The sequence below is a fragment of the Amia ocellicauda genome, chromosome 4 (assembly GCF_036373705.1).
Source record: "Amia ocellicauda isolate fAmiCal2 chromosome 4, fAmiCal2.hap1, whole genome shotgun sequence".
Lineage (NCBI taxonomy): Eukaryota > Metazoa > Chordata > Actinopteri > Amiiformes > Amiidae > Amia > Amia ocellicauda.
The window spans coordinates 8,166,234-8,193,935 of NC_089853.1; the positions used below are offsets into that span (position 1 = coordinate 8,166,234).

Consider the following 27,702-nt stretch of genomic DNA (forward strand, 5'->3'; position numbering starts at 1 on the left):
GTCTGTAATGCTATGCTTATTGCGCTACCCTGACGTCAAAACCGAGGAAAGCAAAACAAGAGGCTGCAGTTACTGGGTGTCGATTGTGCCGATGTCAGCCTCTTTCGGCGAATGATTAAATCATTTATTGTCCACACGAAAGAAAAAACAAAAACACACAAACCAAACAAACAAAAAGACACTGCAACTGATTCAAAGGAGTTCTAGCGAATCTCGCTACATAATTGCCAGGGATGGAGTTTCCGTGCTATCAGCTCCCTCCCTCCCAGTGTTTTTGTGTACATACTGGGCTTACCTCTAGGAAACACTGCATCAGTGTTTCATCTGCTCCCGATGGAGTCTATAAGTTAAATCATAAAGCTGGCAGAGAGAAGACACCCTGTGATTATGTTCCACACAATTTCTAATTCTGACCCCTTGTCTAGTTTTCACAAGCTATAACTGGTTTTAATTTAGTGCGAACACTGACCCTTGTAGTTGTTTATAACACAATAAATACATAATAGAAACCGTACGAGAGCATTGTGCACAGCCAAATAGTGAACAGCCAAGTCTGGCATGTAAATTTAGAACATACCTGCTTTGCCATTTTTCTGTATACAGCAGGCTCTATAGAGACTTCACTTGGCTGGTGAAACAGGTATTCTTTTCACTGCATTCTAGTTTTTTGCACTTATGGTTATCTGCCATAGGTCAGTTGTGTCAGTTAATTAAATTATTAAGTGTGATTTATGAGTACAGTTCTGTATATGCATGACATTTCCTGTCATGAGGTTATATATTGAAATTTGTACCTGTTTATATTCGTATTATAAACTTTAGGATTTGGGACATCAATTAAGTCAAAAAGGAATTGTGTTTCCTAATACTTCAAGGCTTTTTTCACTTTTGTCTTTTTATTTTTATTATTTTCACACATTATGACACAGGCTTTATAAAATGTCACATTACAATTAATCACTGCAGAAGAAACATCCCAGTGGAGATATCTCAGTTTTTAGACCTTCCAATCACCATTGCCAAGGGACAGATTAATGTTTATGATTTTTCATAAAGAGTGACTTGTAGGGGGTAGTTCTGAATTCTTTGCATTTATGAAAAAAAAAAAAAAAAAAAATCTCACTGAACTTTATGGTAAGATATCCAAACATCTGTGCATGCATTGGCGCGAGCAAAATTTTTAAGGTCATGTCATCTGTTACGTAGCATCTGCTTATATAAATGGGGTGAACTGTGAAATACGATTTGAATGTCAGACGAAGAGAGAGGTATTTTGCATATTATGAGCTTCATGTAGGAAATTATATTAAAACAAACTGGAAATTGAGAGAGAAACATTCTTTCCACATTTTTCTCAATTCTTTGTGCAAAACAAATATCTTCTCTTCCCATCAGCCTGTTTTTTCAGTTTTTTATATAAACCATACTGTGGTTTGCATATAATCATATAAGTTTGAAATAAATACTGTTTCATAGAATTTTTTAACATACAAATCGGTAATGATTTCTGAATCTAATGTTTTTGCTTTAATTGTATAGGAATGCTCTAAATCTACACTCAAACATACACACACACAAACAAAAGTTTATGCATGTGATCCTGTCATTATTTCGATATGTAATATGATAGCTGAGCTTTAAATAAATCTGCATTTTACATTTTTGAAGAAACTAGATCCTGATGTGGTTTTGTAGGAAATGCTGAAGTGTATTTGCAGTATAAAGATCTATACTAAACAGGACCTCTTTTTAATTCAACATTATTACTACATCCAGCTGAACATTTTGTAGTGTAATGCCTTTTTACATTTAAATAATGATACCCAACAGAATTAGTTACATGAGATAACGAATGGTTCTCTATAAGCCAGTGCCACTTGCGTAAAATAACTTATCAGTAAGTATCATAGAGAAAAGGACTCTTGGCTACTTTTTAGGTTTGAAGACATAAAAGGCCAGGGTTCTAATACTTTATCATGGAAGTTGTCAGGATATGGAAATGTTTTTTGTTCGGAAAGTTGAATTGTCACTTTCTTCTCAGGGTATGTATAATAGGGGAGTGTCTGTCCTCTTCAAAGCATTTCACTGCATACAAAATTAGTGAGCTAAATAAAGCAATACTAATAAATAAATAAGCAAAACGCATTAACCTACTTTAGTTAAAATGCTGGAGAACTTTAAAACCATCCGTTGAACATGGGCACAGACCTTGAGATGTGCAGTGTTCCTCCTTTAAGGCAGTGCATTTTTGTCATTGAAGTGGTTTGTTGTTTTGCTTATTGACCTTTGAAAAAATATTGTTCGGTGCAAGAAAGTTCACCATCACCATCCTTAGCGGGCATCTACACAGATGTATGCACATTAGACTGATGAAGGAGGGTGGATGTGTGTAGTCGGCTCCCTTTGAAGGTCTAGCCCCAATGAACAGAGGAACCAGACCAGAGTGAAGTCAGTAACACAGTTTGCTGGGAGCAAAAGGATGTGGTCTGGTCCAAAGACTGCCTTGCGTACTATGGTCTTTTGAATACAGTAGGAAAGAATGCAGTGGAACAATTAATTACATGATGGGACTTTGCTTTGCATGAAAGGTAATGAGTTAAGACACTACACCATTATTCCTTATATGTCAACACTGGCCCATTATTTGTAATACATCCATAATTTAGAATTTAAGAGGGAATGGCATATTTTGTGTATTAAGTGCCTTCGAGATTCATTGTGTGAAAGTGTTTGCATGTCTTACAAAGGCCTAACAAAGCTGGTTGTAGGAGTTGTCCTCTTCCGATACCTGTACACCAATAGATTGATTTTAAGTCTTTCAGGTTGGCTTAATTTTCAGTTTTCATGGCACCCTTGGTCTTCAAGTGACACAGTTTCATAAATATGCTTCTCATCCTCACGCAAATGGGTGATATTCTCAGTGTCAGTCTTTCTGATAGCTGAAGCTCACATTGGCCGGGACTTTTCTGAAAGCTGATTAAGGCGATCAGAACAGCTGATGTGGCAAGATCCTGTTGAGTTGGATTCATACAGAAGAGACACAGCCAGAATATTCTTGAGTGGCACGCTCTTAATATATCACAATACAAAAGAGTGCATACGGAACATGTTTGGATTTAATTGCAAGGGCTCTTGGTACATACACTTTGCATTTTCTGTCCAATTTAGTCCACTGGCGTTTGTTAGATAACTAACAAATTAGGACAGCTATTTAGAATGCAATCCATCCACTTTTACATACTTGTGAAAGTGCAGATTTGTTTGTTGAGACTTAGAGAGTGTATTCCTTATTTGTGCAATCTTGTTGTTTCTTTGTATTTTACTAAGGCAACAGGCATTATAAAATCTCATCACATTTTCCAGATATTGTTTGTCATGATTTGGAGACGAGGTCGATGGATTCGTCTCCAATGAACTGTTAAATGAATAAAAATAGCAGATTGCTTGGCTTCTTTCGTAATTGCTTTCATATTCTGCTGTTTCTCTTTTCAACACCTCTGCTCGTCAAAGACAATATATACAGATTACATGTTGTAAATGTGCCAAGAATTATTTAGATTTTCTGCTAATAATTACTGTTACTCTGGATTGGAACTGAAAATTGGAAACTGGAACACCTGCAGATTACCAGATTTGTATTATATTTGCTGAACTTATTCATCAATATTGCTCCTTCTGTATGGCAAGGGTGATTTATATAATTTGAAATGCACCCCAGTACTTTTTGTTCTATAGCTATTTAATGGTTCATTACAGCAGGGAGTTTTTTCACTAGGCATTTGAAGAAAAAAATCACATTGTCTTAATTATGACTTCATAGTATTGGGAAGAAACATCTTCTGTTGCTTAAAAAGTACAATAAAATGAACGCCGAAGGATGTAAATTATTTGTTTTTTTACAAACTATTTTGTGTTTTCAGCTGATGTGGCTCTGTTATTTGTTAGTGCTTCACAAAGCTGTACTGGAGATGCAGTCTGAGGGAATACGCTAGTTTTCATGATCTGTACATGAACATAAAAGTCAGAAGGTAATCAATTTTTGATAGACATACATTTAATTTTTCGGCCTCACAAGTACATGCATGCATGATGGGTCATTTCTTTAACAGGGTGCAACTCTTTAACAGAGTTTACAGGTGAGATATCACAACCTATTGCACACTTCTAAATAACTTCAACTAGCTCTCTAAGGTGACTCACTGAGTTTCCTCCTTTGTGGATTTCCTTTTCTTTTTTTTCATCTGCAGTTTAGCAGAGTTTACACACTGCTGTTGTTTGAACAAGTGGAAAAAATTGAATCATTAAAGCATAGGTTTTCACACAATTTATATAGAAGCAGGAATGCTGTCATAAAATCTAAATCGGCAACAAAGAAACATTTAAATTCAACTCATGAAGCTATATTATAGTACATTACAGACAAAAGCTTACACACTACATTTGGCGTGCAGAAGGTTTGCAAACCTCAATCTGTAATTTAATTCGAGGTGACAGATAGAATTGCTTATAATGCAATTTAGTCTTGGTTTCTTAAACCAGTTTTACTGCACAATGCAGTGACACCACTTAGACTTTGAAACTTGTGCAGTCCAGGATGTGTCTGTGGATTGAGCTTCCCTTCTGTGTATGAAGACCTCTTCACTGTAAGTATAGTGATTGCCTGCTGCAGAGATGACAAGGATGCAAGGGTTCAATTGTCCTTCTTACCGAGGGAATTAATGTTTGATCAGTTGCACCAGTATGTGTGTTTATCTGGTCTTTAATTGCTCTTAATAATGGTATGCAAATTGTATGCACTGAAAGCAGTGAGATCTGGGGAACATTATCTGGTGTGTAACTATACGAGTTGTTTTGATTAAGAAGTTCTTTTCTGATTGATTGAATAAATTAATTAAAAAACATGAATGACTTCTGAATAAAATCAGTTCCACATCAGAAAAAGCCAGTGGCCAATTCCACACCGCAGGTAGGAACCCGAATGGCACATGCCTTCTAATGGTTCAGAAACACATTTTCTGTTGGGATATCCTGCTGCTTTCTGGCAGTGCCCTGAACAGAGATTTTTAAAACCAAAGTTGTGAGAAAGGTGTCAAAATGGCATTTAATTAACTAAAACTGGCACAGGCCTGGGTGATAGCTCAACATCCATTACGCTGTTGAGGTAAAACCCCTTTAGAGATATTCACAACATTAAGGAGACCCACTTGCTGTTTTATTGCATTTTCTAATTGTTTTGATTTCGAAATGTAGAAAATGTCTTATTTTACAATGTGGTTTACTAACTTATAAAGAGCTGTTATTGTGGTAGTTAAACATATCATGGCAGGAACTAACATATAGTACACTTCTGCCAGGTACACACTGTAAATGTCCGGGTAACCATCCATCATTTGTTCTGAAACCTCTGGAAAACGCAATAAATCTTTATCTTCTGAGGACAGACATATACATTGTCTTGCTATGGGTAGATTCGCATAATACAACCCTGTTATACATATTGAATTTTTTGGCTCAGTGCCTTATTTTCTGTGCAGTGAGAAGTGGTTCAGACTAAAGATTATGCTTTATATATTGGTATAGAAGTAATCACAATCCCAGGGCACAAGAGTCGAATTCTGAATTTAAACGTTGCTATTTCACCACCCCAAAGGATGTTTTGTGTTTACCAAGTTAATAACCTTAAAGTATTTCAGGATTGTCTAGTTGATGTTTTCCCGCATTCAGGAAAACACTGTTCCGGCAACATGCATTTCACATCAGACCCAGGACGTTTTTCCACTCATGACTGATTGATGCCTCGAAATATGTGCAGCAGCTAGTGTCCAGTGTATTCATACTGTGCCTGAATTTAATGCCAACAGATTAATCTGAAGTAGTGGCATAATGAGGGGACCTAACATACCATGTTAATAACACAATTGTGCAATTCCCAGGAAGTGTGACGACTTGTTTTTCACAACACATTTGTTCCTATTGCATTCCATGAGTATCTGCCGTTAAAAACAAAGTTTGACTAAAACTGATGCATCAGTCCTTCATTTGGTCTGTATTAAGGGTTTGTTTAAAAATATAATGCAAATAACAGAAGGCTTGTATCCCTGTGTAATAAACACTCACCGTTATGACTAGTATTAGCGTTATCTTATCATTTTAGTTAAACCACAGATTTACGACATGTCCCACAATTACATTAATTAAAATATTTGTGGAATACTTTACAAATTAGTGTTTACTACTTTTTTTCTTTTTTTTTCTTCTTCAACTACAGCTGTTGTAGTTTAAGAATTGGACAGCATTTCCAGCGAAGGAGCCCTGCTGTGGTATAAAGTCAAAATGCATCTTGGCATCCCAACCATTTCCTCTAAAGAGGATTACAGCCTGAAAATGTTCAGCTTTATTGCCATGGGCCTCATGATAGCATTCACAAGCATGCATGGCATGTCAGTTAAAGTAACTCAGATGTGCTTGTGAGACATGAGGCAGTGGGGGGGGGGTGTTCTTGTCTTTACCATTATCTTATCTAATTAATAATGAAAACCTATCCTGTGTGTTTCAGTCAGACGGTACATTGCAATAAGAGACGGCCCAGGTTTTCAGTGTAAATCAGAAGATAAAAGTCAAGCATTCCTTTCACACTTCCTCTGAACAAAGCAAGATTTTTAAGGTGACCTGTTTGAGAACAGGGGTACCGAGAGCTCAAGACAGAGGGATGGTGTATATTAGCCAATGAGTATTTCCTTTGGGAACAATATACTAACAGCAGAAGTTTCTGACCTTGCCAGAAATATAATTTTTATGCATGGTTTAATTTATGTTTTGTATTTTTTTTTAATCCTTTGTGAATGTGGGTTCTCTGTGTGCAAACCAGTTTTCAATATTAAACCACTTTTTGGAGATTTGGCCATTTCTTTTTTATCAGTAATCGTGTGAAGGATGTTGAAACAAGTTAGATGGAAAATTCTCACATATATCATTCCCATAAATACATATTTTGTGATCTTTTCTCAGAATTCCAGTAGGTGACTGATTTGTCTTTTTGGATTTGTGAGCCAGAATTTGGGTATGGGGTTTGTATATTTGTGAGTATTGTAAACACAAAAAATAATTGTTCTTTTTTGTATACATTTATAGATAATGTTTTAAAAGGCAAACTATACTCTTGGTACATGCCCTACAGAATGGTCTTTATTACTAGGAAAGAATTACAGATTCATGCTGTCCCCTTTCCTGCCTAAAAGCTTTTTCCTGTTTCAGTCTGCTGTTCATTTAATTGTTGTCCTCAACAGTCAGTTGACTTCCCACAAAATCCTCTCATACACCCTCCTGTACACGTACACAAATACCTCACTAGTGACTGAGCCCAGCAATAGGGCTAGTGACTCACAGCCACAAAGTCACAGTAAACCCCATGACACCAAATTAGCCTCCTCAGGTATTAATCAATGTGGAATTCCTCTTTATAGGTAAAAAAAAAATATATATATATATATTTATATATATATATATATTTTTTTAGAGACCTTTGTTTTCCAGTGAATCATTCCAGTATGTCTTGAGTGTTTGTTTGGATAGCAGATAATTATATTAGATTGCTTTAAGGTCGAATTGCTTAGATTGCTTTAAGCTCTGGCTGATCAGAGACTTTGCTATGTTTGTGTTGGTATTCCTCTGTCAAAAAGGTAAGTTGTGAAGTTTGCGTGCTTCTCAAATGTGTATAAGATGCACACTGGTTGTTTTTTTGTTCATGGCAGTGTTTGTGCATCAGTGAGTGCTGCAGAAATGCATACCTTCTGGACTGTGGTTGAAATGGATGTTTACAATTTTGCAAAAGCTTCTCTTTCTGGTTTGGGTATGATCATAATAAATGAAAACAACTATTTCTCCTAATGATGTGTAAGCAAAGCATGAGGACTTTTATTTGGAAAACTTTGAAAAAGTGGGAAGATTCTTTCTTTTAAAAACATTATGATGGCTCTGATAACCCCACAAATTCGCCTAATTGTACATTACATTATTATTTCTATTTTTAGAAGATGTGGTTGGAAAAGTGTGCCAACATCTGTAACCTTAGGTCTTCTAAAGGATGCAGATAAACAAATCATTGGGGATCTTCCAAATTCAAACATTTGTACAATCAACCTTTGTTTGAACAACCAAAACAAAACACCTAACCCTAGGAAATGTCAAGAACGCTGTGCAAACCAGGGGGTCTAGTTTAATTTCTGCTGAAGCACTTCTGTTTAGCATTTCTTCACATTCCAGGTTTGGTGAGGAATACGGCTGAGGGAAAAACTGCAATACTAGCAGACATCCCACCCTCACCTGTATCTTTGCTCATTTTAATGCATTTTAATTGTATTGTTTCTGTTTGGCGTCTGCAACACATGGTACAACACGTTTCATAGCCTCCGTCCATTCTTTGTGTGGGACATCTGATATAGCCCAATATCACCAAAGGAACCATTGTAGGAACCATTTTGTTTTGACAGAGGATTAGATCCAGTTTCCTGTTACCATTCTTCTTCTTTTTTCCACAAAATACTTTGGACTCTTTTCAGCCCTTTGCCAATTTCCTATATGTCGGGAACTTCTTGGGTCTAACCTCCGGTTCCACTAAAACCCTCAGATGACACGACACGACACGGAGGGTTTTCAGTAATTCGAGTGCAGTCTAACTAAGTTCCTCTTTTGTTCTGGAACTCAAATATCTTCTTTGATTAAAAAAAAAAACTGCAGTGGGCGAGGCTTAAGACAGTGGTTTCAAACTTAAAATACACCAAAGAGCATGTCTTTAAGATGTGTCATACCAAGGTTTTGACATTGCTCATAATTATCGCCATTTCATGTCTTCTTCTCAAGTGCCTTTTCTGCTTCTCAACGTCACTGACTCTAAATGTAGTGATACCCCGTCACAGCCGGCTTGTGTGTATGTTCAGTCACTGCAGTGCAGTGTCACTTTGTAGTTCAGTGATTCACAAAAGGGCCACGCAAATGCTGTGGTTGTCTGTACGGGTTCATCATCCCTTTCAGCTTATAGAAGAAAAACGATTTGTTATTGCAGCCTTACTGATGTAATAGGCATGATCATCAAATGCTAAAAATGGTGTGGTGTACTCTGTGGGGAAAACTTGGATACTGTTGTGTTGTTTTGTGTTGTTTGGTGAATATTGATAACTTACATTTTCCAGTGACATTGGATAGGCAGGTGTTATTTTTGAAATATTGAGGGAGTTATTGATTGATTGAATGATATGAGCTCATTATTCTGCAAAACATTGTTCATCCAAGCCTCAGTTTAAGATACCAGTGTGGCTTGACCTGCATCAGACAGGCATGCAAATGCAAAAACTATGTATGAGATTTAAATTGAAACATTGTGATGATTATATCAGAGAATGGATTATATAAGCATATTAAAAGCATATGTACCAACTGCAAATGTTGACTTAATAATAAGTGGAACTGGCAATGAGCTACGCCACTTGATGATACACAGGGCACAATATATAACAGGACGTTTGTGTTCATATACTAGTGTGCAGTACAAATTGGGCATGTTTTCACTTTGTTTATTACTAAATAGTTCGTATTTATTGTCACATTCTTTGTTTGCAGATTATTGCAGCTGCAGTGTAGAGGAAGACATGGTTTCATTTTCACCAAATACAAGTTTTCTATGTCTTTTCTATCGTAATTTAAAAAAATAAAATAATACAAATAACTAAAAAGGCTTTTGCAGATCATTTGTTCCTGTTTATTAGAGCTGCACTGTTGTTTGTCCTCTGCTTCCCCTCTCCAAATAAACTTCTCACATATGTTTCCACACAACAAAATCCCTTGATTGCATTTTCATGTCAGGGCACCAGAGGTTAGGTGGGGAGAAAGTCCAGCTTGTTTGAAAACTATTGAATACTTAAAGTAATTACAACAATGCTGTATGTTAAACTATCAATTCCCTGTATACCCCCGTGATTTGTCCTGAAATGGTTCCTGTTTGGGACAGTACACCATCTCACACTGCTCGTGTTTCTGTGTGCAGGATTGTTCCAGCTCTGAGGAGTACACCGTGGCTGCCGCACTACTGCCCCTGACGACGGCCTTTTATCGGGTAAGACGCGACTTCATGCCCGAGCTCCTGCTGGCAGCCCTTTCTCTTGATGGAGTCGATTAATTGGCTGGAAACATCGGGGCTATGGAGGTTCATAATAAAGTTAATATTTTAAGAGCAGAACAGCATGCTTCTCACCAAGAGGTGTGCTTTGTTTTATAGTACAAGATATTTATAACTCAGTGAAACAATTGGAAAAGGATGGGCTTAATTATCAAGCAGCCTGAGGTTTCACCTTCCTGTGAAGATGGTTGCTAAGTGGGGTACAGGCTGATGTTAAACGTTCTGCTCTGGGCGAGTCATTTCCCTAACCACCCCCTGAGTTGAACAGTCAATTAAGCCGTAGGGTGAAAAACACAATTTTAACTGGCAGCTTGTTAACTGTGCATTAAACTGTGCTTTTGTGTTTTTATTTATTCCTATTTTGTTCACTAAATGCTGAAGCACAAAAAAATGGCAATGATTAATTTTTTTCATTTATGGCTGCTATTGGTTTGTAGATGAAGACCAAATTAACTATGTGTCCCGAAAGAAAGCCCCTTTCTGGAGCGCGGGGGGCGGTCCTCTGGACAGGCACACAAGGCTTGTGTTGCCAGTGTCTCCAGTGTGACAGCCTCTTTGTTTTTGTTGCCTTGTGGGGGACCTTCCCTACTTTCTTGAGAAAAACATGATCTGACGCAAGGAAGGATCTTGCTAGTTTTCTAGAAACATTCTGTTGATGAAAGGGGTTCACCAACATTTGGTGTATTTCTATGACTTGCGTTATTGTAGTAACTACAGGTGTTTCTGCTAATATCAAGGTTTATTGCATGATTATTTTTGTACTGATGTGGCCTACTCACAATTACCATAGTAGAACTGGGACAACTTTTTGTCATTGGCATAGATTTCTCTGCACCTTGGTGTCGCTATTTAAACTGTTCAAATTTAGTTTCAGCATATATATTTAGCATATATTTTAACACCCAAAAAAAGGATTGATTTAAATATTTATAGACTACAAATGATGCTTACTGGACAGGCTGTTCCGTATCTGGGGGAATTTTGTATGCATGACAGATCTGTGTGGGAGAAAAACAAGAGCAGTGAAACTTGTTAAAAATCCTGTGGTCGGGTTCTTATTTGTGTTATTTAATTATTAATAAATCTCACACACGCACACAAAATAAAGAAAGAAAGAAAAATCTGGCTGCTTACAAATGCCACGCAGTACTTACTGCCGTAGTGCATTGGGGAGTCCTTAAATAATCCTGTCGCTGCTTGATTGCCAAATATTTGATTGTGCATATTTCTTTGCATCTGTGTTATATGTTTTCCACATTTATTTCTCAATAGGCTTGTACTTTACCACACTGCTTGTTTTTAGGTCTAAACTAGACCTGGCAGGAGATGAAGGCAGCAGTCGAATAATGTTTGGTAGTTCAATAGAAGACAAAGGCCACTGTAAGACCTGTATTCACTGAAGGGAAAGAACGGTTTGGCTTTGAAGTGGCCAGTAGTTGTATTTAAAGTACATGTTCACTGACATAGGCATAAGGAAGCATGCCATTGTTTGCAGACTTGTATAGGCCCCCACTTAGTTCCTCGCATTAGTCACTGACATTACCATTCAAGTCTATTGTCAGACTTGAGGGACAAGTTTCAAAACAATTGTACGATATAATATGAGAAAATAAATCATGTCCTGGCACTGAAACGGAATAGCAATTAAACGTAAAAGAGATTGTGTTCTGTTATTGCTTTTAGGGAAATAACCTTTTAATTTGAAATGGCTATATTTATTTCATTCTCGGGTGTTTTTGTTCGTTTCACTACTTTTGATGCTGTTGACGTTACTGTTACTGTGTGTCAGTGTAAGTCCTAATAATCAAAACTTGCATAGAGACATGAATTCTGTGTAGGCCTAATACATGCAACTTCCTTCAGTTATAAATGCTTCCTTTTAAATGTTTCTGAAGGATTTTCAACTGCGACGATATTCTGTATTTCAATATTTGAAAAGATTCGGGTTTCGTTTTCTGCTTTATTGACTTTTCAGGAATTAATTGAATTTTGTCGCAAAAATATTTCTTAAACTGAGGTTGTGGATCGAGGTCATCTGATCTTTCAGCAAACAACTTTTCCGAACAAAAACAAACCGCTTCAAACCACTAAAACAGAAACACACTTCTTTCATGGCCCGTTTATAGAGAGAGGTCTCAAGTGACTGCAGATTCGTTAGAGACCAAGTGTTTTTGTGATCAAAACCAGAACAAACCGCAAGCAAAGCTAATCGAGAGTGGAGTGTTGGGCTTGATCGGGGGGGTGGGGGGGAGGCAGGGGAGCATGTTTCATCAAATTCCCAAGTTTATTTTGTTCTTAAATTTGTTGGCAGCTGAAAGTGGGGGAACCGATATAGATCCTCTTTGCAGTTACAAATTTTACCACTTAAGCAAACAGATTGTTTGCCACTCTCTTCTGTAATCATAACAATTGTGTTTTCTTCATTTCTGTTTAAAGACAATTCACTGTTTTTTGCTGGCAACTGCAAATGGTAATGAGATGGCCCTGGTGTTTGGAATCTGTTTCTGCTACTTCGTCGGCAGATTGGTGTTGACAGTGTTGTGCAGAAATGGTAAACACAGGTCTATCTGTAACATTTACAGATTAACATTCATCACTGTAGGGGAATGTGGGTACAAACCAGAGAAAACATCAGAGCAATGTATCCTTTGATAAGACTTTCCAAACGGGACCTTATTCTCCAAGTGTTTGCAAATGTCGAGGATGGTGTTCAGCAGACCAGTATTCAAATACAAAACAACAAAGTGTCTGGGCATGAACATTTACCAAACTGCGATTGTAGGTCCTTGCCTCAGCATAGCAAAAACATTTTGTGAGCAAGGTTTTTGGAAAATTGATCATGGGGGGAAAAAACTTCTACCTTCTTCTACCTCAAATGGGATTTATCAAACCATTTTTATGTAACATCAATCTTAAAGTTCAAAATAATCAGGATTAGTGAAATTAATATCTCTCATAATTATCTACTGTAATTCTGGATTTCTCGGGGTTGAGTCAAGTCCCTAACCAGGTTGAATTGCAGAGCAGGATTTGAATTTTCTTTTGTTGTTTATTAGGACTTTACATAAAATGAGAAGGTTTTCTCATTTCATATGGGATCCTGTGGTATAGAATATAGTGATTAAAATAATTTTGAGAGAAATACACTTCAGTAAGCATTTAACAAACCATTCAAGCTTTTTTTTTTTTATTTGATCTTATTTTTTGACCCCCAGCAATCTGAACAACAACATTGGGAAAATGTCCCAAATACAAGAGAACTCCAAGTATATTGTTTCTGAAAATATAACGGCATATGCTCACATGCAGTTTGCTAAGGGAAACCAATAATGAAATCTGAATGCCATCCAACTGCATTGAATAGCAAAAGCAATGTCAGCGCTGCCTTCCTTCTACTTACAATGATGATAGTACTCGGGTCACAGCAGTTGGGAAGTTCACATAGATATCATTACCAGTGAGTAAATAAGCTTTGTCTTGTGTGGTTCACCACTGTCTTTGGTTTAGACCACTCAGCCGTCGCCACTGTCAATTATCAAGCTACTGTAGTGATATTTGCTGCGTCAGATGCAGCTGAAGAATTGCGCCGAAGTTATTTCTGGTTCACAAGACCACCAGTGGCCCTGAGATAAGGATATAACTGTGATATGAATCTCAAACACATTCCACGTTGGAGTAGTTGATGGGTGGCTGTCCATAACCAGATTGTGTTTAAGAGAGAGAAACAAATGCAGGAAAGGGACCTGGTCCTGTCACCCGTCTGCTACAGTTTTTAATTGCAAAGCCTCAGTGTGCGGTTCGGTTTAGTGTATATATTTGGACTGAGTAGAATCCCAAGCAGACAGTGAGAACCTTTTTTTTAAATCAAACGGGATTGTTAACATTTTTTGAAGTAGGACTGGAGGATAGGAAAGAAAAGCATTCATGTGGGAAAAATAAAACAAGTTTTGCAAGTTTGAGGAAGCGAAACGTGGTTCTGCTCAGTGTGTGTTTGTGTTTAAATGCTTGCTGAGGTCTCGGGCATAAGAATAGCAATTTCAACCATGTACAAGTGTAAAGCTTGGGCATGTCCTGTTTTTTCTTTTTTGTTTTTTGTTTCTCTTTCTTTCTTGGCCCAGTTGGCTGGTTAAACAGAGGACCTGAAAGTAAAAGTGAGCCCGCCTGACCACCTGCCTTGGTTGACAACATAAACACAGCACAGCAGCAGCCCTGTCAAATTGTTTTAACCAAAATGACATCATGTCTGGAACAAATTAGGTCAGGACTTGATGGACGGCACTTATATAAGAGTAATGTATCCAATCGAAGCAAGTCTTCTTTAGAAAGCAGCCTACCTGTGTATAAAGCATGCTACTAGTTAAAATGCTAGGCATCTCTCCTCTTCTGTTGTTTTCTGACAAACTTTCCAGTTTTTAAATGCTGGTAAATTTAACCTCAGTCTTCCAGGTAATTCTTTTTTTCAGGGTAATAAAACATAAAGGCTGTCTTTATGATTCAGAGCAGTACTGTTGTAAGAATCATAATAATAATAGAAAAAAATCTATCTGACAAAACCTGAAAAATACAGAGAAGTTAAGCAGTGTGTGAGCGTTCTGTGAAATAGTTTATTACTGAACCGCTGCCATCTCAAAGACATTGTGCAAATGACGCACTGTGAGATTAATGCGAATGGCATTTGCACACAAAATCGTCTGTCTTTTTGCCAGACTAACCCAATTATAAAAATTCTTCTCAAAGGTTAAGTTAAAACCTACCAGCTCGGGCACCCTTTCGCTGTGAGATCTTTTTTAAGCTTATCTTTCTCCCTGCTTAAAGCTGCAGCGTACGGGAAAACCGGTGGTCGAAGTGGAGCAGAACACATGTACTTGTCTTTGGGAAGCCCTGCCACCCATAAACACAGGAAATAAAGCACACGCCATCCCTGACAGCCCTGACAGCCCCTTGCTTCCCTCATTAGCACAGACCATCCCCTCTCCGACATGCCACCCACCAACTCGAATGTACATCCCGTCTTCATCACTCTGGGTGTCTTCTACTATGAATAAATGTTGTAACTTTTTGACCCCCAAATTGCCTTTCTAACAGCTGGGGTTATCGCTATCCTGGTCTGGAGGTGTGTTTTGCATCTATGGTCCCCTTCTTTCCCAGGGCAAACATGCACCACGTTTCACCAAGTCCCTTGCTGGATGTTTGAGGGGGAGTGTGCTAAGGCTCATGCTAGCAGAACTAATGCAGAAGCTATCAGTAGGGTTTGCTGCCTATCAGCTTAAAAAGAATGCTTTTAAGAACAAAACTTTTTTTTTTAATTACCCATTATCAATTAGGAGCCTATTCCGTATCTGTACATAGCGCAGGCTTCTAGAGTTAGAGAATAAACAGTGTGTGGCTCAGCAGCTCTATCAAGCATTGCTTATGAATCAGGCACACATTAAATAATTATTAGAAAGGTTGACATTGTATTAGCAAGAGATGTCCTCCATTCATGCCCAATTTAAGCGGGGGTCTGTCCAGAGCCCCAGCCTTACATAGTATACCCGAAACTGAGCCGCAGTTGACTGGCAGCAGCTGCAGTTATGCTGTAATGTCAGGCTGGCTAGGGTGACCGTCTGTATGTGTCTCGCATTGCTCTTTGGTTATCACCCTCTTAGAGACTATTGGGTTAGTTTGGAGCTCCTCCAGGAGGTGTGTGTTTATCCTTGGAAAGGGGGGTCGCTCTTCGGTCAAGGTCTCTTGACCACAATCACTAAGGCTGCTGCAGCGCGCGAGAGATAGCTTTCCCATATGTGTGTGTTGTTTTTTTTACCAGGTGAGGCAAAACCTGCATCTTGGGTAATCTAGCCTCTTCCTCTTCTGAAATATACAGCACTGTTTTCTTTTCCTTTGAACCATAGAAATGCCTAGGGTTTTCTTTATGTAGTTGTGTTCAAAAGTAAGGGTTCTGGTAATGGCATGGTTAAGATAATAATAATAATAATTATAATACATCTTTATTTATACAACACTTTTCATGCTCAGTACAGCTATACAGACACAATATTTACAACAAAATAAAAAATATTATTATTATTATTAAAAATAAGAGTTAAAGCCATACTGTAGCGCAGATACCACATAAAACAATCATGCCTTTTGTCGTTGACATTATTGAGGCCATTTACGTTACAGTTTTGCACAGCTTTTTCTTGACTGGCAGTTTGAAATGCCTTTAATAACTCCAGGTTGGTGTCTAGTGTAGTTGCTAGCCAATATCTAAGCTTAGCGTCAGTGACTCAATGTTTGACTTTCTGCGGTTTCATTTGGCCTGCAAACCACAGGCAGCACACAGTGCATTGTTCTCTGTGTGGAGATGCACAGCTGAGTTAACCCATTGCTGCAGGGTTGCAGCCAGACTGCAGCACTTACAGAAAATTACATGGCCTGAATAAAGCCTGAACAATTGTTAAAGTCACACAAATCCAGGTGTTAAACTTTTGTGACTCTGCACAAAATTAATTTGTGGTATTATACCATGTGTCTTTAATTTCATTTAATTAGATTTGGTTTAACATTACACTCACCTAAAGGATTATTAGGAACACCATACTAATACTGTGTTTGACCCCCTTTCGCCTTCAGAACTGCCTTAATTCTACGTGGCATTGATTCAACAAGGTGCTGAAAGCATTCTTTAGAAATGTTGGCCCATATTGATAGGATAGCATCTTGCAGTTGATGGAGATTTGTGGGATGCACATCCAGGGCACGAAGCTCCCGTTCCACCACATCCCAAAGATGCTCTATTGGGTTGAGATCTGGTGACTGTGGGGGCCAGTTTAGTACAGTGAACTCATTGTCATGTTCAAGAAACCAATTTGAAATGATTCGACCTTTGTGACATGGTGAGTTATCCTGCTGGAAGTAGCCATCAGAGGATCTAGCATCAACAAGGCATTTTCGCCCACAGGACTGCCGCATACTGGATGTTTTTCCCTTTTCACACCATTCTTTGTAAACCCTAGAAATGGTTGTGCGTGAAAATCCCAGTAACTGAGCAGATTGTGAAATACTCAAACCGGCCCGTATGGCACCAACAACCATGCCACGCTCAAAATCGCTTAAATCACCTTTCTTTCCCATTCAGACATTCAGTTTGGAGTTCAGGAGATTGTCTTGACCAGGACCACACCCCTAAATGCATTGAAGCAACTGCCATGTGATTGGTTGGTTAGATAATTGCATTAATGAGAAATTGAACAGGTGTTCCTAATAATCCTTTAGGTGAGTGTATATTGCTAGGAATAGGTTACAACAGACGTTTTCACACCTTCCTAACTTTGCATACTGATATTTGTATGACTTTGAAGCACATTTATTTGTGCATAGCCTGATATACACATTAAAGCATGAATTAAAGAATGCTGAACTGTAAAAAATTAAAGGTTGTCCAAATATTTGTCTGCAACTAAGGCTTCCCAGACTGCCCCTGAACTGCAGCGCTGGACGTGTTATGTGTACATCAAGAGAATCTCTTCTCTGAATAGATGGCCTTTTTGTCCTGGCTACTCTTAAGAAAATGAGGGGGCCATATGCAAGGCCTGAATATGGCTTTGGCATCAAGGAAATATGACTATTTTATGATGAGTGTTTGCATTCCTCCTGCTCCTGCTGCCACAATTTTTCTAACCAGGGAATTTGAATTGGAAGATTTAATTGTCAAGCTGTTTTATATTTCAGGCTGGATGATAAACGGCTCGCTACGTGACCTTTATTTCCTCGCAGGCGTCCAGATCTGAGCTGCTCTTCTCAAAGTTTACTTATTGTAGCAGAATATCTCTAATTACTGGTATTCCATACATCCTACACATGTAAGACTTCAGAGGCAAGAGAGGAGAGGTCCTTCATGTTTCATGAGATGCACATATTCTTGATTAAGTTGTTTTCTGCTCTGCGTGATAGAGAGTACTGCCAATAAACAAGGGGGATTTCTACTTGACTAAACATTGTCTGGATGCCTGCAATTAAAGAGAAATCCTTCTTTCACTACAACATAGGCCGTATTCCTTTTTCTTAGTTTTGTCACTTGTCAAGCCAACTTCCAAAGCTGATTGTTTTAATGGAAAGCCTGTTTTTTGTATTAAACAAAGCCGCCAAGATATTTTTCGTCAAGATGGTAATAAATTCTCATCTTGCCAAAGGCTTGTTCTGAATCAGACTGAAACGTGGGTCCTTTGGTCTCTGGGTACCATTTAATCAGTCCATTATTTGACATCAAAAGTACACACTGAAATATTTTCAAAACCATTAACAATACTGAGCATGTGAAATCACATTTCTCTCAAAGCACTTTGTAGCTGTCACCTCTGTGCACACCTTTGCCTATCCATAGTAGAAAATATCTTAGACCCTGGATTCAACTAATTAAAGGTCTATCCACCCCTCGCATCCTGGAGCCCATGTTCCCATTGCAGGCACAAAGACCAGGTCTGTTGTGGCAGGCTGTTTCTTTTACACTTGGATCGGAATCTCCACCCCTGGTTGCAACACTACTGTGATCTTGTTTATGCACTTGCTAGTATGTCCATTTGCAGTTTGAACTGCATTTGTTTTCTGTCTGTCTGTTTTGTTGCCCAGTCCTTGAGAACTTTTATAAAGCACTGCAAAGCTCTTGCTTGGAAATGTGCAGATGCCTGCACTTAAAAATAAAAATGAAGTATGCTTTGGTCCAAAGGGGTACTTTTATCAAAATTATGGGAACTTCTGGATAAATACAAGAAACATGGCATTATCATTTGTCAGTGATCTTGTTGTTGGAACAGTGATGATTCCAAGGTTGCGCTTAGCTTTCTGGGAAATATCCTGGAACCGTGCCTGTTGACCTCTTCACCCCTTCTAGATCTTGGCTTGGGCTGTCCAGTCTGTATGTTTTCCACTTTAAGGCCACATTCCACAGCCGCGTTTGGCAAACAAAATATCTTGGCTAGTCTCTGATGTGAATCGCCCTCCGTCTTACACTTATCAACATTTGTACTCGAGACCTAGCTAACCCCACCGACCCATTTTGCATCGGCGTGAGACCCGGATCAGTGTGAACCTGTACACCTGAGGAACCATGAAATCAGCCCAGAACAGCCGTATTACACATTGTTTGTGGAATCCATAAAATATCTACCTGTTAGCAGATTCCGATTGCTGTCAGTTTTATGAAACAGGAGAATGAAGTAAAATTGTATCAAAATAATTAGTCTGAATCGTGTACAGATTTTTGGATGCCTCTTTCTAATAGCTATAATTTTTGTAACACTGACGAATTGACTGTCTTACTAAATGCATTATTCATCCATTTTGATTCCCTCAAAATCTGCAGTTCGGTTTGAATTAGCTTATCTGCAAAGTGTGCAGTTTTTCCTGGACATCACAGTGCATTCAACAGTGTCTGCATGGAAAACTCATTTAATAAATATGGAGTTTAGCATTTTTCACTTCAACTCTGACCTAATACATATTCTTGCTGAGAAGGATTTTTTCCTATCTATAGATTAGGTAAATGGATTACATTTAGATACAAATTCAAACCACACATGATGCTCAAAAAGTTTCTCTTTTGGTTTGAGTGACTCGGTCTGCTACTGCCATCTAATGGGAAGTTGGCTACAAATGTGCCTGGTACCCAAGAACACGTGTGTGTGACAGATCATTACCCTTGACGGTCTTGGGCTGCTCCAGCGTCCGTCCACTTCTAAGCAGTAAAATAGTTGAGCTCTGAAGGTTTTCATATCTTCTCCCCATAAACCAATGTGATATACCAGATTCAGAAGCTATGGAGGAGGGAACTGAGCAATTAAGACTTCACTAAAGAAAGGAGATGACGGAGTGTGAGATGGTCCAATATCAGCCTCAAGGGTTTTGAAGGAATTGCTGAGATTGCAACCATGGATATAGTGGAGGTAGACATGGAGTTTCAGGTACAAGTCACATTCACACAGCATCTGCTGGGGTGGAGATGAGAGGCATTTGGGTTTGTTTTTTATTTTTGGTGGGGGGGATTTTACTTTTTCTCTTTTGTTTTGTTTTGTTTTTACTATGCCTACTTCACAGAGCAGTGTTTATTCTGTTTTATGACTGTACTAAGAATCCCACTAAGGAAGCTCTGGACTGTCTTCCTGTTTTCATGAAAGCTGCATATAAAAAGGTTTAATATAGTCCGCCATAATCATTTTGGCACTACTTCGGTACGCCTCTTCACTCTGAAATGTGTAATATTATGAATAACTGTGATGTTTTAAATTTTTTTGCTTTTTTACACCATCCATGCAAGTGTTTTAAATGCTGTCACTACAGTCCGTTTGTGCTTGGCTCCATTGAAAAGCACAAGTGCCGTGTGGGGGAAGAACCTTCTCCTGCATTGTAAACTCTATAATTCTAGATTTCTGTTTACAAAATTTAACGGCCAAACAAAAAGATAATCCAGCGTTCTCTTAAGGGAGACACTGGGACAACCAAACAAAAACAAAGAGTTTTGATTTATGGTCGCAATGAATGTTCAAGGTCTTTGTATTCTTTTGCTGCCAGACTCTACAAAATGTCTTGGCATCTTTCTTGTTTACACATATTCCATTATTTGTGTTGTTTTCTTCTTTTCACCAGGCTCTTAATGGTTTACTTTATGGGGGGTTATCAGTGGTCATGTTCGTTTATTTTGGTCAAATGCATGCGACGGGGAAACTTTTTAGTCACAGCAGTCCAATAAAATAAGTTTCATTCCCTCATTGACCTTTTTTTTTTTTTTTTTTTTTTTTCTACTGCATGAATAAATTTCTTTTGATTAATTGCTTTTGTGTTTATAGAAACTGGCACCAGGAGTTAACCAGTTTGCCTACACCTGTGTACAAGATCACCCCATCTGGACCAACCAGCAGTTCTGGGAAGCTACATTTTATAGTGAAGTACAGAATCAGATCAGATCCCTGTACCTCACAGCAGCAGAGGACAAATCAGGAGCAAGCATTAAACTAAAGGTAAACCATCTAAAGTGACCCATATGTGTGTGTGTGTGTGTTTGTATGTGTGTGGTGGTGGTGGTGGTGGTGGTGGTGTTGTTTATTTGTCCTGAAGTATTAACTCCTCATTCGTTCTTTAGAAGTGTGTCTGGACAAATCATTGTTGAAAAAATAAATCAAAAGCCTAAATTCCAACATTCCTAATTCCAAATTCCTAAATTCCTCCAGTTAGTTTGTCACACTGCTGCTTATGGCCAAACCCATACCATGGTTAGTATGATTCTGGGACTTTTCATTTAAAGAGGGAAATGTGACTCGCTACAGGCACTTCATTTAAAAAATGAAAAGAAATAGCAGGGCAACTCACTACATGTGATCCGACACCTTTCATTCCCTGATGCACAGGAGCGGGGACCCGTCAACATGGCAGCGGACCACGAGAGGACAGCTATGGACCTGGCGGCCGAGCAGCTGCGCGCCTGGCCCGGCCTCAGCAAGGAGAAGCAGCTGGTGCTGGTGCAGAACGAGGAGAGCACCGTCTTCAGCCAGGCCATCCACTACGCCAGCCTCATGGTCTACCTGCTCGTTCCCCTGGACACCAGCAAGAACAAGCTGCTGCGGACCTCGGCAGTCGGGGACTGGGAGAGCGGCAGCAACAGCATCGTCACCAACAGGCAAGGGCAGGGGATTGAAACGCTACAATTGGTCTAGTGTCCATGTAGTCTGTCTGTTGCCCGCGGTCCTTGATTTCTGCCAACCTCAGTTCCTGTGGCTGCAGGAACTAGAGATCCAAGTCTGTTCCTCTTACAGGACCGTGTCTAGGCATTTTATTATTATTTCTTTAAAGCAGATTAAAAACAACTAAGAGGTAGAATCCTGTGACTTCCACTAACCAGAAATTAGAGGTTGGAGAAACCCCTTTGTGTTGTTTTCCCAGAAAGTGGAGCCTGTTTGCCAAGACACTTCCTCAGCAGAGGCTTTTTTACTTTCTGTTTCATTGTATTCGCAAACAGTAATCACTGCAGAGCTAATAACTAATTGGACCGACCCCCGTGCTGTGTTGATTGAGGGGAAAAGCCAGCACATGGGACAGGACATTAACCTTGTCATTAACACTTGCAGAACAGCTTACAAAAGCAGGTTTATTTCCCCTCAGAGAATCACATTGGGATTTATCCTGGCAGGCCTCTAAACAAGATATGATCACCATGAGAATTCACTTTTTAACGATACAAGACTTAAACCCCTGTACCGTTTTGGTTCACACTTTTGCAACCTTGTGACTCCTTCTGTGCCATTAGCAGCCTGACCGCTCTGTTCCCACAGCATTGCCGGCAGTGTGGCCGAGAGCTACGACACAGAGAGCGGCTTTGAGGACTCGGAGAACAGCGACATCGCCAACTCCGTGGTGAGGTTCATCACGCGCTTCATAGACAAGGTCTGCACAGAAAGCGGGGTCACTCAGGACCACATCAAGAATCTGCACAGCATGATACCAGGTATGTACGCTGCTCCCTCCCTCACTGTGTGCCGCCTTGCTCGTCGCTGCACGCTCCCAGCACAACATCCAGACCCATCCGTGTGATTATGCGATGATCCCGCTGTCACTTGTTTGAATGCAGTTGAGGCGTTTCAAGGCCTCCCAGAAAGCTAACGTCCCACGCACGTTTTCAGGTCACGAGATCATCCTGCAGACACAATCCCAGCATAGATCTGTGCCAGGAATTAGATCTGCTACATGGTGCCCTGTAGAGGAACTGAATGTGGCGAAAGTATGACCATTCTTCTTCTCTTACTTTTTATCTTCATTGTAGGCATTGTGGCCATGCAGATGGAGACTCTGGAAGCAGTTCATCGGGAGAGCCGGCGGCTTCCTCCCTTACAGAAGGCAAGTAGACGCCACAGCTTGGGCCTAAACTTGGCCGGGTTATAGGAGAGTTAGGACCTACACAGGCAAAAGTGAATTATTTGTTCACATGGGGTTTCTGCATCTGGTGATGGTTTCTTTCCAAAGACGTGCTGCTTTCATACTCTGTATAAGCACAGTGTCGATCTTAATTATAAAAAATACTAAAAGGCCCAAGTTTGTTAAAAAAGAACATCAGCCTGCCTCAGAACAGCAACAGATCAGCTAATGGAAAAGACTTGGTTTGTATTCACGCAGGTCTTCTGTGTCATGAAAAGTGATAGCTTGTTCTGCACCATTTGCATTATATATTGAACAATACACACATTGACTTTGAGATCTGCTGCCTTATCAGTTCATCTCTTGACAAGGTGTTGCACAAGGTGTAACTGTAGTATGAACCCAGACAGACTTCTGTCTCTGCGGAACGTTTTTGTCTGCACTTTTCTTGCCATCTGTCTGACATTAATAGAACAGACCATATTACCCCTGTTTGTTGCCAGTAACATATTGAATGTTATGAACTCTGTAAATAATTGTGAGAATGACCCTTGTGAGCCATCATGCTGAATATTTATGGTGAGTTCTGCTGGGTCTGCCCTCGCAAGTGAAACCTGCTACCGATTTGGCTCAAGTACAGTTAGAAAAAGGAGGGGGGTAGAAAAAAAACAGTGTCACTGTTGAGGAGTGTACTTAAAACAGGGCTACAGCGCAGGACAATATGTCATTCTGAAATCTGATGACTTTTCACCACCTATTTGAGAAGGCCCTAATGGCCTTTGCTCTCTGAATCCCCACAGCCCTTAAAACTTTAGAGAAGAACCAGCTGGCAATCTGTCTAGGTGCGCTGGGACTTAAAGCTCATTTATCATACGTGATTTCAGCCCATAAAACCCCGCTGAGACCGTGTTCATTGTGATGTTTTATCTGGAAGAAGAGGGATTTATGATTTCAATAAAGAACGGCTGGTCAAGGCTTACTGGAAATGGCTTTTGACACTCAAAACGATCGTACCTCTGCTCTCAAATAAAAAATCTGTGAATGTTGCTTCAGGTTCTGTAAATTATCTGTGAGAAATATTTCATTGGCTTTGAAAGCCCTCCGAGGTAGCGTTTGGCCTGTTCCCCCTGTGCTCACATTGTTCACATGGACCTTTAAAGAAAAATGTGAGAGACATGCTGTGGACATTGTAGCCAACCACTCAGCAGATATAGAAACTGCACTTTGACTTCAAATTGTGAAATGTGGCAGTGGTCCACTCGCTGGTTTTCCAGACAAAGAATGTATCTGTCTTTTAATGTATTGTTGCATGCATCACTTCTCAAGAATGCAATGCTCGTGATCAAACTAGAGGAGATAAAATAATAAAAAATAAGAGGGGGGGAAAAAAGAAGGATTGAAATCTGGCACGTTGCTGGAGCGTAATGGGAACATCAACACAGGATAATAAAATAATGGTTGGCATTCGCATCATCAGTCTTCACAATGCACAACAGTGCTATAAAATCGTACCCTTATTATTGTTGAGGAGGTTACCATTTGATACTCCTTAAGTTAACCCCTACAAAATAAATTAAGATCTGTGGTTTTAGAGGTATGGAAAATGCTGATTTATGTTTCTACATAAACCATATATCGATATATACTCTTATAAGTATTGGTAGTAATAATTTGTCACACTGTATGTAGATCTTTGTGTATCTTTTGTTAATTTAACCTGTACAACATCAACTATGCTTATAAAAGTGATGGTAAAAGTACAGTGGTCACATGTCTGTCTGTTTTCTTTCCCTTGTGAATTTACAGCCTAAGATCCTGCGACCACCCTTGCTTCCCGGAGAGGAGTTTGTGTCGGAGGGCCTGCGCGTGATCCTAGATCCTGATGGCCGGGAGGAAGCCACGGGGGGTTTGCTGGGTGGGCCACATATCCTGCCAGCAGAAGGTGCCCTCTTTCTCACCACTTACAGGATCATCTTCAAAGGCACTCCTCACGACCCCCTAGGTACAGTGTACCCTCAGATCTGAAGGATGAGTTATTTAAGAATAGACGCAAGTCTTCGCTCAAGTTCCTTAGCTCGCTAGGCTACGTCTGGGCCTTCTGTCTGTTAAGGAGACAAAGTAACTTGAGGCCCATGCAGTGTGGCTCTGGTTTTAGCAGCCTGTACATCACTGTAGAGGACCGTTCTTGACACTGCTTCATTCGAAGGCTCTGACATCCTGTCCGGTTGGGTTCACAGTGGGCGAGCAGGCGGTGATTCGCAGTTTTCCTGTCTCCACACTGACCAAGGAGAAGAGGATCACCATCCAGAACCAACTGCAGCAGAACATGCAGGAGGGCCTCCAGATGAGGTCGGCCTCCTTCCAGGTACTTTGTGAGCTCTGGTGTCATTACATCGTTCGTGCCGAGGTGAAGTGATGATGAAATTTACATTCATGGAGTTCTTATGGAGCTTTGATTTAATACCAGTACTGGACTGCTATTTTTGTTTCCTATGATATGGTATTTTTTGTGCCAGCTACTGAAGTCATCGGCACCTGAACTTGAATTCAGATACCTAGTTGGAAATCATTTTGAGCATCTTATACTTATGCCAATTTTATTTTTTTATTGTGAAGGTGAAAGTGTCCAATGGGGCATTATAAAGTGTCTAAGTTGACCCTTGAATAATTTAACACTTCAATAGACACAGAATTTCAGATTTGCAAAACAAAATTACACGCATATATATCATATTATATGTGAACAATATCCAGTGTAGGTTAGTTATATAACACAAAAATGTTTATTCATTATTGTAGGATACAAAACCTGTGTTTTTGTGTTGTGTGGCTTTTTTTTTTTATTTTAGTAATTGCATGTGCTTGGGTGTTTCATAATACGTAAACTGCTATAAAATCTTTACGATCCTATCTTTTTTCTGAAGTTGACAATAAAAAACGTATTTTGGAGGACATCGTATTGTATCATCAGCTCATCTGTAGTTCTGCAAAATGAATTTGCCAACATGTGGTGTCTGGCGTGTATTATCATTCTTTATTTAAGATTTGAATTCCTCCAGGGAACTCTCCTGAGGTTTCCTTCACTGTAACGCAACAAAAGAAGTGAAATAAGAAATAAGACCTTTTTAAAAATGTAAAGAAAGGGCAACATAGGGTCAAAAGAACATAATGTAAGGATAATTTTATCCTTTAAATTCATAATGTAGTCTTATCAGATTGTTTTATGTGCTAGATATTTTTAACCATTTCTTAACATGGTGATAGAAAAGGGATGTCCCGTACATTGCTCATGCAGGATGTTTCTCAATACAAACACAGATTTCATACTATTACACTTTACAGTGTATAACTTTTTTCTGTTGATAGTTTTATTACGAGAGTCAGTGTGAAATTTGTCAGCTTCATTAAATCTCCTCCTTATTTGCAAACATTTTCCCAGGCCTCTACTGAACTTATGCATGATACTATATATATTTTAACCTATTATTGTTGTCTTTTTCTTATTTTGCTTGCTTCTTTGAACACAGCTTATAAAGGTAGCATTTGATGAAGAAGTAAGCTCCGAAATGGTGGAGATCTTCAAGAAACACTTACAGAGGACTCGCTACCCCCAGTCCATCTTCTCCACATTCGCCTTCGCTGCTGGGCAGACTGCCCCCCAGCACATTGTCCCCAAGCAAAAGGAAAAGAACACCTCCTTCCGGTAGGCCAAAGGGCAAAGACAACATTCTCCTCCAAGAAATGCTCGAAAAGGGGCCTCAAAGATAACAAGACAAGGCCTCTTTAGAGGAATGAAAAGTTTCTTCAACTGAGAAGAAAAATAAAGGTTTGTTTTCTGTGTTTTTTTTATTTGTGTCAAAGCACACTCTCTAAGACCATTGTGAAGGGGGCCAAAAAGGCTGGGAAGATGACAATCGGGCGGCAGTATTCAGCCAAGAAGAAGACCGGCACCCTGGTGGATGACAAAGGGAATCGCACAGCCTGGAATGAAGACGATGATATCTCCGGTATGCATTCAAAGTCGTTTACAGCTCCTCCAAAGAAGGGCAAAATAATGGAGAGAGAGAATTCTAGGCGTTGCTGAACCCCGTTACACCCCATCCTCCGACAGTGGCAGCAGATATGCATTGTGGGATAAAGTGCGGGCTGTGCTGTGTATGGGCTGCGGCATGTGACGTTTCCTCTGTTGTTGTGTTTCAGTGTCAGACGACGGCGAGCTTCCCACCAGCAGCACGCTGAAGGCCTCGGAGAAGTCCACCATGGAGCAGCTTGTGGAACGAGCTTGTTTCCGCGACTACCAGCGCCTAGGCTTGGGCACCATTAATGCCAGCTCCTCACGCCAAAAGCCAGAGCAGTTCAGGGTCACCGCTGTCAACAGGATGTACTCCCTGTGCCGCAGGTCACAACTCTTAAATTGTTGTTTTTGAAACTGAAATCACGCTGATATCAAAGACACATAATGTAGGGTAGGTCGTGTCAGTACGTCATAAAAATATATAATTTTAAAATAAAGTGTGTGTGGGGGTGTTATAAATGTAAACTTGAGCAGCTTTTGGTACGTTTTCTACACAGTTTTAACAGTGCATTAAGTGTGAGACACACTTGGAGGGGAATATGGTGAGTCTAGAAGATTGTAGCAAGCCCTGTAT

At 39.5% G+C, this 27,702-nt stretch overlaps 1 protein-coding gene across 2 annotated transcripts in view; it reads left to right on the top strand.

Annotated features, from left to right (window-relative positions):
• Positions 1-27,702, top strand: part of sbf2 (SET binding factor 2) — a 132,914-nt gene that overhangs the window by 89,325 nt on the left and 15,887 nt on the right. For both annotated transcript variants that reach the window (XM_066700843.1, XM_066700844.1), the window contains exons 17-26: positions 10,040-10,108; positions 20,995-21,165; positions 21,553-21,821; positions 22,474-22,646; positions 22,962-23,035; positions 24,860-25,055; positions 25,291-25,418; positions 26,581-26,756; positions 26,915-27,060; positions 27,254-27,452. In XM_066700843.1, the coding sequence (XP_066556940.1) occupies positions 10,040-10,108; positions 20,995-21,165; positions 21,553-21,821; positions 22,474-22,646; positions 22,962-23,035; positions 24,860-25,055; positions 25,291-25,418; positions 26,581-26,756; positions 26,915-27,060; positions 27,254-27,452 (1,601 nt within the window). The remainder of the gene's footprint in view (positions 1-10,039; positions 10,109-20,994; positions 21,166-21,552; positions 21,822-22,473; positions 22,647-22,961; positions 23,036-24,859; positions 25,056-25,290; positions 25,419-26,580; positions 26,757-26,914; positions 27,061-27,253; positions 27,453-27,702) is intronic.